The sequence below is a fragment of the Oryctolagus cuniculus genome, chromosome 5 (assembly GCF_051225735.1).
Source record: "Oryctolagus cuniculus isolate XC-2025 breed Fujian yellow rabbit chromosome 5, ASM5122573v1, whole genome shotgun sequence".
NCBI lineage: Eukaryota > Metazoa > Chordata > Mammalia > Lagomorpha > Leporidae > Oryctolagus > Oryctolagus cuniculus.
In genome coordinates this window covers 130603992-130620288 of record NC_142871.1, presented here as the reverse complement: position 1 = coordinate 130620288, position 16297 = coordinate 130603992, and the positions used below count along the sequence as shown (strand labels likewise).

The window sequence follows — 16297 nt, the reverse complement described above, 5'->3', positions numbered from 1 at the left end:
AAAGTCGATATTGTGGAATTTAGAGTGCAGAGGCAGGCATTAAGCCCCTTCTTGGGACATCTGCAGCCCATATCAGAGTGCCTGAGATCAAGTCCTGCCTCTGCTTCTGATCCAGCTTCCTACTAATGCACATCCTGGGAGGCAGAAGATGATGGCTCCAGCACTTGGGTTCTTGTCACCAACACGGGAGACCCAGGTGGAGGTCAGCCTGGCCCCAGCTCTGGTTACTGCAGGTGTTTGGGGAGTGAACCAGCAAACAGAAGATTCATTCTCTCTCTCTCTCTCTCTCTCTCTCTCTCTCTCTCTCTCTGTGTGTGTGTGTGTTTCTCTGCTTTTCAAATTTTTAAGAAATTCTGCAACAAGCCTTTCTTAGGATGGACCCAACAGGGGGATGAGAAGCAGGGTCTGTGCATGCATGGGGCAGAGTGGATAGGGAGGAGGCCAGTGCAGAACTCTAAGACAGAGTGGGGAACCAGAAAGTGACAAGGCCTCAGGCAACATGACACAAACTCATATTGAATCCTGTCCTCCTCTGGACACCCTAGTTACGTGGACCAACACAGCCACTTTGCTATTTAAGGCACTCTGAGTAGTGTGTTCTCTCCAGTGGATGACACAGTAAATAAACCTTAGCATGTATTTATTGCACTCAATATAATTTAGTTATGTTTATCTGATTAGTTATATCAGGGTATAAAGTGTTTTCTGGTTAATTGTGTTTTCAGAGCAATGATGGTTCTGTGACATATTATTAAACTTAGTTTTATGAAGTACTTATTTAGATTGTGCTTAGTAACTCCTGTGGTTTCAGGAGTGTGTGGCAAGTGTGATGTCAAAGAAGTCTGAGTATTATGGCAGCAAATGTCGCTGAGTGTATTATCTCCAGCTCTCATGAGATAATGTATCTCTTTCTTTGTAACTGTGCGTCACTATGAACCAGAGTTCTTGGTCTGGGATGAGTCAGTCCTAATTCACCTTAGGCAGATCAATTTAAGTTAGCATTCCCACCATTAGATGGTGCACACACTGTACTTACACAAGTCTGCTTCAGATTTTGATTTCTGTTCTTTTCTGAACCAGCAGTGGCAGACTAGTCATTCTGAACTCTTGATTCTAAGGAAACAGCTTGTACCAGTAACAGAAGAAATGACTGTATTGACCTATAGTATTTTTAGGCATACGTGCTGAAAACAGGGTATTCACATGCTGCAAGCAAATGGGTCTTTTAAATGTATGCATTTTGCTTTATTAAAATCATGGCAGAGGGAGTTACAAGAAATAAATATAACTCATTTTCTGGATACAGGGTGGTTGGGTATTGCTGCAAAATTGTCACCTCGGCCTGGAATTCATGGAAGAGCTACTGGAGACACTAACGACCACCGAAGCCAATGATGATACTTTCCGAGTGTGGATAACTACTGAGCCCCATGATCGATTTCCAATTACGTTGCTACAGGTGTGTTCCTATGAGATAAATGTCTTTTCATTGAGAGTTACACAAGTACAGATAGCGTAACTGACATTATTGAAATAAGGAGGCCCAAGCAGGGCTTTTTGGTCCTGGAGAGTCTGCATGGGAGAATTTTATAACATAATCATCAAAATCTCGACTGCAATTGTCAAGGTCATATGAGTTTGGCAAACATCTCCATGGAACAGTTCTAAGACTGAGAACTAATTTACTGGGTTTCAACCCTGATCAATATAATTAGTTTGTGCAGCACTGAATTCCAGCCCACATTTTATGTGCCATGAGCATATTGTTATTGACATATTATAATATCTATTTCATCCTTGGCAGTAATTTATAGAAACAAACAACTGTTTTTTTTTTCTTTGGCAGACATCTCTCAAATTCACAAATGAGCCGCCCCAGGGGGTACGTGCAGGGTTGAAAAGAACGTTTGCTGGAATTAATCAAGACCTTCTGGACATCAGTAACTTACCCATGTGGAAGCCGATGCTCTACACGGTGGCATTTTTACACTCCACTGTGCAGGTAACTGTGGAATGCAGTTTTCACATTTGGAGGTTGCTGTGATGGCACGTGGCCTCCTGGAGGAGCCTGCAGTGGCGGTGCTGTTGGCTGCCATGCTCGTCCTCCTCGTGTCTGGTTTCTTCCATGACACTTTCTTCCACCCAGTATAATTCAGAAGAATACTTGAAAAAGTTTGCGTATGGGGGCCAGCATTGTGGCATAGAAGTTTCAGCTACCGCCTGCAATGCTGGCATCCCACCTGGATACTGGTTATGGTCCTGGCTGCTCTGCTTCTATCCAGACCCCTGATAATGGCCAGGGAAAAGCAGTGGAGGATGAGCTGAGTGCTTGGGCCCCTGCTACCCACATGGGAGACCCAGATGAAGCTGGCCTGGCCCAGGCTTCACTTGTGGGGCTATTTGGGGAGTGAAGCAGCAGATGGAAGATCTCTCTCTCTCTCCCTCTTCTCTCTCTGTAACTCTGCCTTTCAAATAAATAAATAAATCTGTTTTTTTTTAAAAAAGTTTTCATGGATGATAAAATAGAATTAAAAGGTAAGTTTATGTATTTTGGAGCAAAACATTTTAAAATCTATGTGTAGTTTGTTCATAATATATATATCCGTGAAATTTTCTCAGATCCTGTGTATTTCAAATTTTTTTGTTTCATAATAAACTTAACACTCTTTTTTTTGAGAAGCGGTGAGAGAGAAAAAAATGGAGAGAGAGACACAGACAGAAAGAACGGCCATTTCTGGGGCGGGCGCCCTGGCACACTAAGTTAATCCCCCGCTTGCGGTGCCGGCATCCCACGTGGGTGCCAGTTCTAGTCCCGGTTGCTCTTCTTCCAGTCCAGCTCTCTGCTATGGCTTGGGAAAGCAGTGGAGGAAGGCCCAAGTCCTTGGGCCCCTGTGCCCACATTGGAGACCAGGAGGAGGCTCCTGGCTCCTGGCTTTGGATAGGCACAGCTCTGGCCGTTGCAGCCATTTGGGGGACGAACCAACAGAGGGAAGACCTTTCTCTCTGTCTCTCTCTCTCTCTCACTATCTGTAACTCTACCTGTCAAATAAATAAAATCTTAAAAAAAAAAAAGAACTGTCATGACTGGTTCACTCTCCCAAGTGCCTACAATGGTCCTGGGATGGACCATGCAGAGGCAGGAGCCAGGAACTCAATCCAGGACTCCCACATGGGTGGCAGGCAAGGAACCGACTATTGCAGCCATCAGCTTCTGCCTCCCATGGTGGACTTTAGCAGGAAGCTGAAGTCAGAAGCCAGAGTTGGGTATCAAACCCAGGTGCTCCCATATAGGATACAGGGCATCCCAACTGATGGCTTAATCACTGGATCAAATGTATCTTTTAATCCATTTTCTATGAACTTTTTGAAGTGTCCTCATAGCTTTTTTTTAATGTATCTTATGTGCCCCTTCCTCCATCCCTCCCCAACCACTGGCCATGAGAATAGAAAACTCTCGAGGTTGCAACTGATCTTTTTGTAACTGCTGATTCTCCTACTGCCACAGCAGCATCTGGGGCATTGTCTGCACTCAATAAATATTTGTCAGATGAACAAGCTGATTATTAAGATAGGAGTTGGGATTTGACAGTGCCTGTGCTCGCCAAGAGTTTTATGTTCACTTTCTCATGTAATACTAACAACCGCATTTCAAGGTAGGATTATCACCGTCTTAAAAACCAGGAAGTGGGGACTCAAAGAGATTAAGTATGCTTGGTGTGCAGTAGGATCTGGGAATGCTTGGCTCTGATTTATTTCTATTTTGACTGTATTTATTACCTGATAGTAAAAGCGGTGGTGGAGTTGGGAGGAGGGGAGGTAACAGCAGTGCCCCATCTTTCTCAAGTTGTTTGTTTTTACAGTCTAATTAGATAATTTAATAATTCTGTGGTTACCAAGCAACTTGCCTGTAGGCTTTTTAACAATTTTATTATTGTTTTTTCTATATTTGAATTGTTCTTTATTTTAAAGCTGTGTGATTTTTTTTGAAATTTATTTTATTTATTTGAAAGCTAGAGTTACAGAGACAGAGGGAGAGAGAAATCTTCCATCTGCTAGTTCACTCCCCAAATGGTCCCAATGGCCAGGTCTGGGAGCCAGGCTGAAGCTAGGAGCTGGGAGCTTCATCCGAGTCTCCTGTGTGGGTACAGGGGCCCAAGTACTTGGGCCATCCTCCGCTGCTTCCCAGGCTCATTAGCAGGGAGCTGGATCAGAAGTGGAGCTACCAGGACCCGAGCTGGTGCCTATATGAGAGTCCAGCATCGCAGGCGGCAGCTTAACCTGATCCATCACAGCGCCAGTGCCTAAGTACCTGATTCATTCCCTGATTCCACAGAAGGGTGAAGAGGCTCCTTGAAGCCCTCCCACATTTCTTCCTTCCCTGTGGCTGGAGTAAAGGACAAAAGGAATCTACTGGCTTGTCTCAGGGACGTGCAAAACTTGCCCTCATCACTCCCTGCTTGCCTAAGAATGGAGAATTTAATGTTCACCCCAGAAAATACCGGGTGTGTTCACCCTCAGGCTGCCACCCTCCCAGTCCCATGGTGCTCAGCAGAGAGGGCTGTGGCATTCGTCCGTCTCCCAGCCCAAGAGAGGTAAAATCCAGGGAAATGCTTTCTTGGTGGTTATTCCACTGTGGCCTTTGGATTGTAAATTACAGCTTTCAAGTCAACTGAAACGGATTTCATGCATTCTTATCTGGGAATTGCTCGCTTTGCTAGACCTTATCACACTCTAATACAAATATTGCTTTAACACTGTTATTTAATTCCTGCTTCACAAATAATATATTTTATGATTCTGTTCCCAGTAGCCATGATTCAACTCTTCCACCATGCTTATCGTGGAGAGATGACTGGGGGTATTTTCCATATGGGCAGTGCAGCGACCTGTGTTGTTAGTGGCCATTAGCCAAGTGCTAAATGGAAGAAGAGCAGCAGGACCATGGTATACCTGTACTTAGACCATCATGTGTTTAGTTAGAAGAGAGGAAAGAATTATCTCCACCACTAGGGCTGTGAAACTAACATTGGAGTGTGTATGACCAAAAAAATGAATATCTCTTAAAATCAAATAGCAGTGTGCCAAAAAGAGTGTTTGACTGAGAACCAGAAATTCTGGACCCCAGTTCTTGGCTGTGGAATCTGCTGGGTGAGGTTGGTCAAGTTCTGTCTCTCCTTCAGGGCCCCTGTTTCTCCCTCTGTGCAGTTAGAGGCAAAAGAGATTTCTCGTTTCTAAAAGGCTGTCCCCGGTGCTGTGACTACACAGTGAGAGCAGGTGACCCAGGCATGGTTCCCCTCTGTTGTTTTCTCATTGCTTTCAGAAATGTTTACTGTGATAGTGCCTAAATCTCTTCTTTTCCTTGGTGTCCTGAAATTTCCATCCTAGTGTATTTTGTAACAATCTATTAATAGTAAGGAACCAGAAATGGAGAGCTATTCCTAATATGAACAGACTGTAAAACAGTTTAAAAAAAAAAAAACCTACCAAAGGAGCAATCAAACTAAAACCAAAACAGACAACAGCAGCAAGCAGACTCCAGAAATTTTGTTGCTGGAGATATAAGCTCAGCCTCTGGGAGTTGGACATTGCACAAGTTTTCTTCCTCTGTCAGACCGTAAGCTTTAGTTCACAATTTGCAAGATGGGGCTAGGAGTGTTTGAATGGCTCACCGGGCCATGATGGGAGCACACAGTGTCAGAGATCCCTTTAAAGGAGGGGGGTCCTTATTGTGCAGTGTTTACGTATGAGCATTTTTGTTAACGTGCTCAGTTGCTTCCAGGATGCATGATTCTCACTGAATTCCTAGCCAAGTACATGTATGCTCTCTGACTCAATGCCAGGCCCTCCATTAGGCACTGAGGATTTGCAGGTTAGTGACAGGGTCCTGTCCCTAAAGATCTTGGAATCAGAGGGAGCAAAGGGTCAAAATGCTGGAGTCTTGTCTTTTCCTAGGTTAGGGGAGAGCCGGCTTGATAGAAAAGTCCAGAATTCTTTAGGGCCTTGCTCTCCCAGGCCAGCAGTGTCAGCATCACTTGGGAGCTTATTTGAGGTAAGTCTCAGCCCCACCCCACCCAAGCCCATGGAATCAGCATCCACGCTGTGATCAGAAGCCCAAGGATCTGTGAGCGCAGGATGCCGCCGCCCCGGGGAAAGAGTGCTGTGGATGAGACGGACTGTGACTTGGGTCTCTTTGATCTCTCTAGTGTTGGACATAAGAGCCAACTATCTGACTTGCTAATCGATTGAATCCTCCAAATGAATGCAGGTATCTCGTGCTTTCTACATACACGGCATATATACTTTCATCTTTGGCAGAGACTAAGAACAAGAACAGGGAATTGGTTCCTGTCACAGAAACGGCAGCTTCAGAGCTGGGGCGGGGGGGCTTGTGCTGGAGTCCCTCCCCCATAGAAAGCAGAACCTAGTAGCAAAATAGCCAAACACATCCCTGCCCCACCTGCTCCCCAGTGCAATCTCTCTTTTTTTATTATTTTTTAAATTTTTAATTAGTTTTTGACAGATTCAATATGGTTTGTAGATACAGTTCTAAGAACATAATGATACTGTCTTCCTCCCTCGCCCTCCTTTCCTCTCCCCTTCTGTCTTTAGTTTTTGTGATGACATATTTTAAATTCAGATTACAGTAAAAAGGCTTAATACTTCACTGAATAAGAAGTTCAAAAAGTAAAAAGCAAAAAGATCCTAGTTTAGTGGGAATATAGACAACAGCTATAAATAATAATTGGGTGGGAAAATTACCATTTCATCCATATACAGTAGATTTTAAAGGAATCACAGACCATTAAAACTATGGCAGTATAGCATTCTTAACCATTAGTTTGACAAACGTATAAAACAAAGTTTCTTTAAAAAAAAAAGATTTATTTTATGTATTTGAAAGAGTTACAGAGAGAGGTAGAGACACAGAGAGAGAGGTCTTCCATCCACTAGTTCACTCCCCAGATGGCTGCAACGGCTGGAGCTGCGCCAATCCAAAGGCAGGAGCCAGGAGCTTCTTCTGGGTCTCCCACATGGATGCAGGGGCCCAAGGACTTGGGCCATCTTCTACTGCTTTCCCAAGCCATAGCAGAGAGTAGGATCAGCAGAGGAGCAGCCGGGACTAGAACTGGCGTCCATATGTGATGCCAGCACTTCAGGTCAGGGCTTTAACCTGCTGCGCCACAGCGCTGGCCCCAACAAAGTTTCATAAAACTATATTTGCAGCAATACTGATACACATAGACCTTTCTTTTTTGTTTATTTTTCAAATTTTAGCTCCAACACATAAAGGAGAACATGTGGTATTTGTCTTTCTGTGTCCGGCTTATTTCACTCAACATCACGTCCTCCAGCTGCATCCATTATGCTGCAAATGGTAGAATTTCATTCTTTTTTTTATAACTGAATAATATTCCATTATGTATATATATCACGTTTTCTTTACTCATTCATCTAATGATGGATGGCTTGATCAGTTCCAAATCTTGGCTATTGTGAACAGTGCTGCTATAAACATGGTGGCGCAGGTTTGTCTTTGTTACAACGTGTTCATGTCTTTTGGGTATACCCAGTAGTAGGATTGCTGAGTCATATGGCAAGTCTAATTCTAGTTTTTCTAAGAAATCTCCACAGTGGCTGCACTAGTTTACATTCCCACCAACAGTGCATCAATGTTCCCCTTTTCCCACATGCTCGCCAGCATTTGTTACTCCCTGTCTTTTGGATTTTAGCCACTCTGACAGGGATGAATGATATTTCATTGTGGTTTTGATTTACATTTCCCTGATGGCTAGAGATGTTGAGTACTTTTTCATATATTTGTTGGCCATTTGTATTTCTTTTGAGAACTGTCTATTGAGGCCCTTTGCTGGTTTTTTGACTGGATTTTTTTGTTGTTGTTGTTTTATAAGTTGCTGATATATTCAGGATGTTAACCCTTTATTGGATAGGTAGCTTGCAAATATTTTTCTCATTCTGTTGGATGGTTTTCTTTGCTATGCAAAACCTTGAGGTTGATATAATCCTATTTGTTTAGCTTTGCTTTTGTTACCTGTGCCTTTTGGGGGTTGGGGGTTCTTGTCCAAGGAGTTGTTTCCTATGCTAATGTCTTGGAGTGTTTCCCCTATGTTTTCTTCCAGAAACTTTATAGTCTCAGATCTTAAATTTAGGTCTTAAATTTAGGAATGGATTTTTGTATATGGTGTATATGGATCTAATTTCATTCATACACACACACACACACTTATATACACACACATACATATATACGTATGTCCAGTTTTGCCAGCACCATTTGTTGAAGAGATTATCCTTACTCTATTGTATGATCTGAGCACTTCTTTCAAAAATCAGTTGGCGCTATATACATAGATTAATTTCTGGGCTCTCTATTCTGTTCCATTGATCTATGTATTGGCTTTTATACCAGTACCAAGCTGTTTCATTACTATAGCTTTGTAGTATGCTTTGAAGTCAGGTATTGTGATGCCTCAAGCTTGGTTTTTCCTGCTCCGGATTGCTTTGGCTATTCTGGGTCATTTGTGATTCCGTATGAATTTTAGGGTTGTTTCTTCTAATTCTGGAAAGAATGTCATTGGTATTTTGATAGGGATTACATTGAATCTGTAGATTGGTTTAGGTAGTATAGACATTTTGATGATACTGATTTTTCCAGACCATGAGCAAGGGATATCTTTCTGGTTTCTTTTGTATATGTGTGTATGTCCTTGATGATTTCTTTTATCAATGTTTGATAATTTTCGTTGTAGAGATCTTTCACTTCTTTCGTATTTGATTTTTGTGTGTATGGCTATTGTAAGGAGGATTTCTCAGTTCTAACAGCTTTTTGGTAGAGTGTCTAGGTTTTCCATGTACAGCATCATATCATCTACAAGTATGGATAATTTGACTTCTTTTCCCCAGCACAACTCTCTTACGCCACCAACCCAGCTCAAGAGCATGGAGCCTATTCCTGTTGCAGAGAACACAAGGACTTCGTCTCCTTTCTTAGTGGTGACTTTGGCTGGTTAAGAGCAATCCTTGGGTAGAAGAGTAGGGGGAGTGCGGTTTGTTTTTTTTGGTGAGGTGAGAGCAGCTTTACCCAGTACAAAGCAGGTATCCTGGGTTCTACCATCTGCTTGTTGCGCCCTGCCCTCTCTCCTCTTCTCCCCAGCCCCACTGCTCTCCCTAGCTCTCCAGGAACTCACTTTCCATGTAGGGTGGCCAGTAGCTACCCTGAGAAGGGAAGTTCCTGTGGCAGCAGCCGCTCTTGCTGCAGTCTGGTGACGCCTCTGCCTCTGCCAGCCAGCCCTCATGCCCTCCCCATGGGAGCCTTTCATTTCCTGAATGCTGGCATGCACTGGGCTCAGTTTGGCCACCACTCCCTCTCTGAGAACATTCCAGCTTCCTCTTTTTTTTTTTTTTTTTTTTTTTTTTTGACAGGCAGAGTGGACAGTGAGAGAGAGAGACAGAGAGAAAGGTCTTCCTTTTGCCGTTGGTTCACCCTCCAATGGCCGGTGCACCGCGCTGATCCGATGGCAGGAGCCAGGTACTTATCCTGGTCTCCCATGGGGTGCAGGGCCCAAGCACCTGGGCCATCCTCCACTGCACTCCCTGGCCACAGCAGAGAGCTGGCCTGGAAGAGGGACAGAATCTGACGCCCCGACCGGGACTAGAACCTGGTGTGCCGGCGCTGCAAGGCGGAGGATTAGCCTAGTGAGCCGCGGTGCGGGCCCCAGCTTCCTCTTGAAGATGACCTAGGAGGAAAGCTTCTCTCTGGCGTCAGTATGATCCCTATATGATTTCCCAAGAACTCCAGTGTAGCATCATTCTGAGTGTCAGACCACATTCACTCTTTGGGATTTTAATTTTAAATACATCTCCCTCCCAAGTTTTGGTCTTCTGAAACCCAGTCATAATGTTCATAGTCTCCTTCTAACATCTCCTACAGAACGTTGGGTTTACCCATCTTTGAACAACATATTGGATCAACTAAACATCATGTCTTAAGTGATAGTTCTCAGCGTGTGCCTAGGCCCGAGACTAGGCCACTTAAGTTAGAATCTGGGAGGAAGGAAGGGGAGCTCAGTCTTTTTAAGAACTTCCCAAGTGATCCAGTAGGCAAGGAAAATTGAGAATGGCCAAATGGCCGCAGCTCTTAAGGGAGGAATCTTCAGTCATTTTTGCATCTTTTTCAAAATTTAGAATTTGTTCCTTATGACTGCAGTTTGCCCACATTGAATGCCACATTTGGGACTTTTATAACAGCTTATGTACAACCTGCTGAGTTGGTTTTTGTTTTTGGCTAAAGTCATTGATTAGGTTCTCTAAGGGCCTGCTGTGGCAGGTACAAATGGAAATTTTATCATGGCTCTTTAAGTTCTATATTAAATAAAAGTGGCTATGTCAACAGTATCCAGGGGGATTCTACTATTAACAGTTCTTCATTTAAAAAAGTGTTTATGGGTCCAGCATTGTGGTGTAGCAGGTAAAACTGCCGCCTGGGGTACTGGCATCCCATATAGGTGCCAGTGCAAGCCCCAGCTATTCTCACTTCTGATCCGGCTCTATGCTAGTGTGCCTGGGAAACCAGCAGAAAATAGCTCAAATCCTTGGGCCCCTGCAACCACATGGGAGACTTGGAAGAAGCTCCTGGCTCCTGATTTCAGACCAGCCCAGTTCCAGCCATTGCAGCCATTTGGAGAGACAATAAAAGATTCTCTCTCTCTCTCTCTCTCTCTCTCTCTCTCTCTCTCTCCTCATCCTCCTCCTCCCCCTCCTTCTCCCTCTTTTCCCTCTCTCTCTTCCTCTCCTTCTCCATAAACTCTGCCTTTTAAATAAATCTTTTTTAAAAAGTGTTTATTTCCCCTAACCTTTCTCCTCTTTCTTAAGTTTGGGCCTTGATAAGCACTCCTTTTAAATTTAATAGTGTAGCTAAAGCTCTTGCTTTGGGGAGGCATGATGATAAAATTCTAGTTTAAATGTCTTTTCATAATTAGCAATAACATGATATAGTCTTAACTTTTACACTCTGCCCTATAGTGTTTCTTGGTGGTTCTGGCTCATTATTTTACCTACTAATGTTTTCTTTTATTGTCTAGCAAGGACTATATTTTTCATTTTATATTATAAACAATAAATCAATAGGGTATGATGCTCCAGAGGAGTCTCTGTTGGAGATAGATCCTTAGCTCCTTTGAGCCTGAAGATGCAAGGGAAATGATTCTGCACTGGCCTGTGAGAACTGCTGAGGTAGAATCTCTTAAAATTGGAAATAGCCTTGACATCATTAAAATGAAGACCTCAGTGAGCAGCTCTTCATCAGTGTTGTGAGGAACTTTCCGTATCTCACTGAGAGTTCTGTGCTCTGTGTATTCTCTGGAAGTAAAAAGAAGCAGTGAGTTGGGAGTAGACCAGTCCCCCTGATGTCAGCACTCTCACTTTCCCGAGGTATAAAAGTGCCCTCCTGTCGAAAGAAGTTTCCGCGGTAAGTCTGTCTACATTCCTCCCCGAAGCCCATGAACGCTCAGCCCCTGCTGAGGTCACCCTCTCCTGCAGTAGAATCTTCCATCGACCACAGCCTTTATGTTCCTGTCCTTCCTCTTGGCCTTTGTCAAGCTCGGCAATCCTTCTCTCTTTTCAAAGAATGGCTTCATTTAATGCTGAACCAAAAACCTCTGATTAAGCATCTTCCTCAGGCTTATCGTCTACTAAAATTCAGCAGTTAATCATGTTCACTATCACTTTGTTCCTTTCTTGTCTCCAAGTTTTATTTTCTCAACTGCATGAAGACTCTTTGAAAGTGTATCTATTTTGGCCGGCACCGCGGCTCACTAGGCTAATCCTCCACCTGCGGCGCCAGCACACCGGGTTCTAGTCCCGGTTGGGGCGCTGGATTCTGTCCCGGTTGCCCCTCTTCCAGGCCAGCTCTCTGCTGTGGCCCGGGAGTGCAGTGGAGGATGGCCCAGGTGCTTGGGCCCTGCACCCCATGGGAGACCAGGAAAAGCACCTGGCTCCTGCCTCCGGATAGGCGCAGTGCGCCGGCCACAGCGCGCCCGCCGCGACGGCCATTGGAGGGTGAACCAACGGCAAAGGAAGACCTTTCTCTCTGTTTCTCTCTCTCACTGTCCACTCTGCCTGTCAAAAAAAAAAAAGTGTATCTATTTTAATATTTTTCTATTTTACCACATACAACTTGTCCCGTGACTTCAGAAATACTAATTGGACTGAAGATAATCAAAAATTCCAAATAAATCTAGAAAATTTTCTGCTTTTGAGCTTCCAAATGAATTCATAGGTCTTGGTGAGTTTAGTCTATCGTAATAGTATTCCAAGATGATAATTTGAGTTTTTTCTTTCTATTTTCATTTAGAGAGGTCAATGGATATAAAAAATTACAAGAACATGAAATGACTTTATTTGTGAAAGAAGAGACACTCATCAAAATTTTGTCTTTTTTTAATCTTAAGAGAAACTAAACATTCTATGACTTTAGTGACCCAACTTAAAAAACGTGAATGCTTTAAATGAAAATTAATAGTAAGTAACATAAATGTGAAGCAAATCTCAGCTTTGGGGCAATTTTCAAAATCACATTTAAGGAGCAACTAAATTGCAGTTGCTTAGTGCATATAAATGGGAGTGTTTCCATAGAGCCAATTTAAATGGCTTCAGTAATTGGAAAGAAAGAATTATTTTTCATTCAGTCCTCTGTCTAATTGAACATTAAATTTAAAAAATTAAGTCAAACACAGAGGTAAAACAGTGTACATTCTGATTCTCTTTTCCAAGAATGGGAAAACATTCGCATTTTATCAAGTGGTGAGCAGTCTTCTCTCCAGCAGTTCTCAAATCCCAGAAACTGAAGCGTTAACTGCGCACATTTTCACGTCAGTATCTCCTAAGCCCTCTCAGCTCATCCCTGTTCCTGCAGTAACCCGGAAGAGACTTGCCTTAATGTTTCTGAAGTCTACGCAAGAAACTCAGAACCCTGGGTCAGCTTTGGAATTGGCCTCGCGGAAGAGAAGAGAGTCCTTTGTGTTCTGAAAATAAGCAACCAATGTTTATTAGGCAACCATGATTCTTTCCTCAAGGTGTGGGTGCAAAAGGGAGACAAAAATAGAAGCATGTCTTTGACTGTCAAGGCTCCAATCTGATCCAGAGCCAACTATTTCAATGTGGAACAAACAAGAAAAACAAACCGAGGCAACATGAATACCAGAAATAGGAGAAAGCCATCATGAGAAGCAGACAGTTTTAAGGGCTCAGGCTCCTTTAGCTCCTGGGAGCACATAAGCTGTCCTCTTGTCAAGGCTGTGCCCTCTGCTCCTTGCTACCTGCTCTAGGCACAAGGTGGAAGATGGCACTTCCTAGCATCTGGGGTTACGAGTCTTCCTGGTACACTCTCCAGATAGCAATTCTGACCTGTAAATCCAGATTCTTGGGGGAAGGAGTCTAGTTGGCTCTTCGTGGGCTGGTTGTCTACCTTTGGTCAAATCATCTGATGGATGGGGGTAGGAGTCCCATCATACAAATCTCTAATACCTGAAAACCCAACCTCAAGAAGTACAGGTCTAGGGGCCAGAGCTGTGGCATAGAGGGCAAAGCCGTGGCCTGCAGTGCCAGAATCCCATATGGGCACTTGCTCCAGACCCGGCTGCTCCACTTCCAATCCAGTTCTCCGCTAATGGCCTAGGAAAGCAGTAGAGGATGGCCTAACTTGGACCGCTGCACCCTTGTGAGAGACCCGAGGGAAGCTCCTGGCTCCTGCCTTCGGATCAGTGCAGCTATGGCCGTTGCAGCCATCTGGGGAGTAAACTAGTGGATGCAAGGTCTCTGTCTCTATCTCTCTCTCTGCCTCTCTCTAACTCTGCTTTTCAAATAAATAAATAAATAAATAAAGCTTAAAAAATAAGTATAGGTATAGAAGTAACAATGGTATTTTACATTTTTAAGAGTTGGGTTTTTTCTTTGCTCTTAATCTGATCTCATGGTAATATCCCAGAGGGATCTCTCTAGGACTAGAATATCTGGACCCAGATTAATGTTAATGGTTTATTTAATATTTTAAAAGCATACCCTGAAGTCAGTGATTAAAACCTTGGTGCGTTCTACGTTTCTTGTCATGGTCTTGTCCAAGCTAAAATTTATTCAGCTTCCTTTAAATGCTAAAATTACTCAGGATCTGATGCATGGGGCAGCTGCAATAGGGATTGGAATGGCTTGTGAAAACCACAGTGTGTGTGTGTGTGTGTGTGTGTGTGTGTGTTGGGGAAGCCAGAAAAAAGAAAAATTCTTATGTATTGAGAGGTAGAAAAGTAGAATTAAGTCTTTCCATAGATATGTGGAGATTCTCCACTCCACAGGGGTCCTTGTCGTGGGCACAAGGATAGGTGGACCTAGACACCAAACCAAATAAAGCAGTAGACCTTCCTTAGAGGTTGCTTACGCTCCTGGGCAGGCAAGCTGCAAGCTGATGACACAGAACATTTGGATTCGTCTGTGTGGCTTGCTGGGTGATCAGAGTCTAGAGATTTTAAGTTTAATTCTAACACTTACATACCTTTCAAATGGTCTTCTGAACACCAAAGCAATTGAATCATGGGGTCTGAGTCCAATTTTGATTATGTATGCATAATTTGGCAATTCTAAACAACTACCGAGTATTTCATAGGCCTGATGCGATTAAGTAGAGAGAACCAAATAAGGGTAGTATGAAAGTTTGAAGACAGATGTCTCATGTGTACAGCAGAAAATTTTAGTTGTCAAGATCTGAAACAGCAAGATTACAAAGTGAAACTAGCAGGGAGTCCAAAAGCTCCTCAATGATTAAGTTATTCATCTTGGAAAAATTGTCACTCAGGTTTAACATCTCCAAGTTTGAGAAGTTTAATTTAGAATAACAATTCATTCAACAACGTACCTACTGCACATTTTTGAGTTGTCAGTGGAGACCAAGGGTTTTTTTTTTTTTAACTCAAGAACAACCTAGCAAATATTTGGAGACTCATTTTTGTAAGCCATTGAGCTATGAGGCCATGAAATAACTTTCTTGTGGTTAGTATTTCCAAAATATTATACTTTCCTTGTAGGGGAGTGGCAGCTTATTTTGGCAACATGACCTTAATTTTACTATACTTTCTTTTAATAATAGAGAAGGGATCACCTGCATATAGTTTTTAAAAAGCCACTCAGGACTCAACTTCTCTTTGGTGTTTTTAAGGAGCGACGAAAGTTTGGTCCCTTAGGATGGAACATTCCTTATGAATTCAATTCTGCAGACTTTTCAGCCAGTGTTCAGTTTATTCAGAATCACCTTGATGAATGTGATATTAAAAAAGTGAGTAAAATTGTTTTTTTAAATTTTTATTGCTGTCCTTAAATCAAGATTTTTAGTCTGTGATGCAGAGGGAACATGCCCTTCAGAGCGACGGACGGGTCATTCTAATCAGCTGCTTACTGGTCCAGCCTCTCCCTACCTCCCCCACTTGCTACCCCTCATACAAAAGCGACTGACCATCAAGGATGAAAGTTAGTGTGTACAAAGCACCACCACCTTCTTCCTGTCACTTCCAAGTGCCGCAGTGCACCTTAAGAGAAGGCATGCACCACGTCAGGTTTCTCTCCACTGGTCTGACTCTTGCCTCCTTAAAAGGACAGCATTGTCAACCCACAAGAAATGTTTGCATCTTAAGTCACTTCTAAGCTCGCTCAAGTTGATGCATAGACAGAGCAATCATTCCTAATCATGATAGCTAGCCATCACATGGCATGTTGTGCTTTCAGAGTTCCCGCTTATATGCAGGGTCTCATTCCTGCCTTCACAACTCTGCCATGTAGGGTAGAGTTGTATTAGGTAGAGAAGGTATTATTACTAGTATCCCACATTTTTTTTTTCGACAGGCAGAGTTAGACAGAGAGAGAGAGACAGAGAGAAAGGTCTTCACTTTTTCCGCTGGTTCTCTCCCCAAATGGCCGCTACTGCTGGCGCGCTGTGCCGACCCAAAGCCAGGAGCCAGGCGCCTCCTCCTGGTCTCCCAGGGCCCAAGCACTTGGGCCATCCTCCACTGCCTTCCCAGGCCACAGCAAAGAGCTGGCCTGGAAGAGGAGCAACCGGGACAGAACCGGCGCCCCAACCGGGACTAGAACCCGGTGTGCCAGCGCCGCAGGCGGAGGATTAGCCAAGTGAGCTGCGGTGTCGGCCCCTGTATCCCACATTTTTATCATGGGGAACAGACAAGCAAGACCAAGAGAATTCCTCAAGGTCACAGAGCCAAGGATGCAAGCCCAGTTGTACTTC

The 16297-nt window shown here is 43.5% G+C and overlaps 1 protein-coding gene across 3 annotated transcripts in view; it reads left to right on the top strand.

The window, feature by feature from the left end:
• DNAH8 (dynein axonemal heavy chain 8) overlaps window positions 1-16297 on the top strand; it is a 336932-nt gene that overhangs the window by 260185 nt on the left and 60450 nt on the right. For all 3 annotated transcript variants that reach the window (XM_089333967.1, XM_089333968.1, XM_051854776.3), the window contains 3 exons: window positions 1307-1459; window positions 1847-2002; window positions 15221-15337. In XM_089333967.1, the coding sequence (XP_089190093.1) occupies window positions 1307-1459; window positions 1847-2002; window positions 15221-15337 (426 nt within the window). The remainder of the gene's footprint in view (window positions 1-1306; window positions 1460-1846; window positions 2003-15220; window positions 15338-16297) is intronic.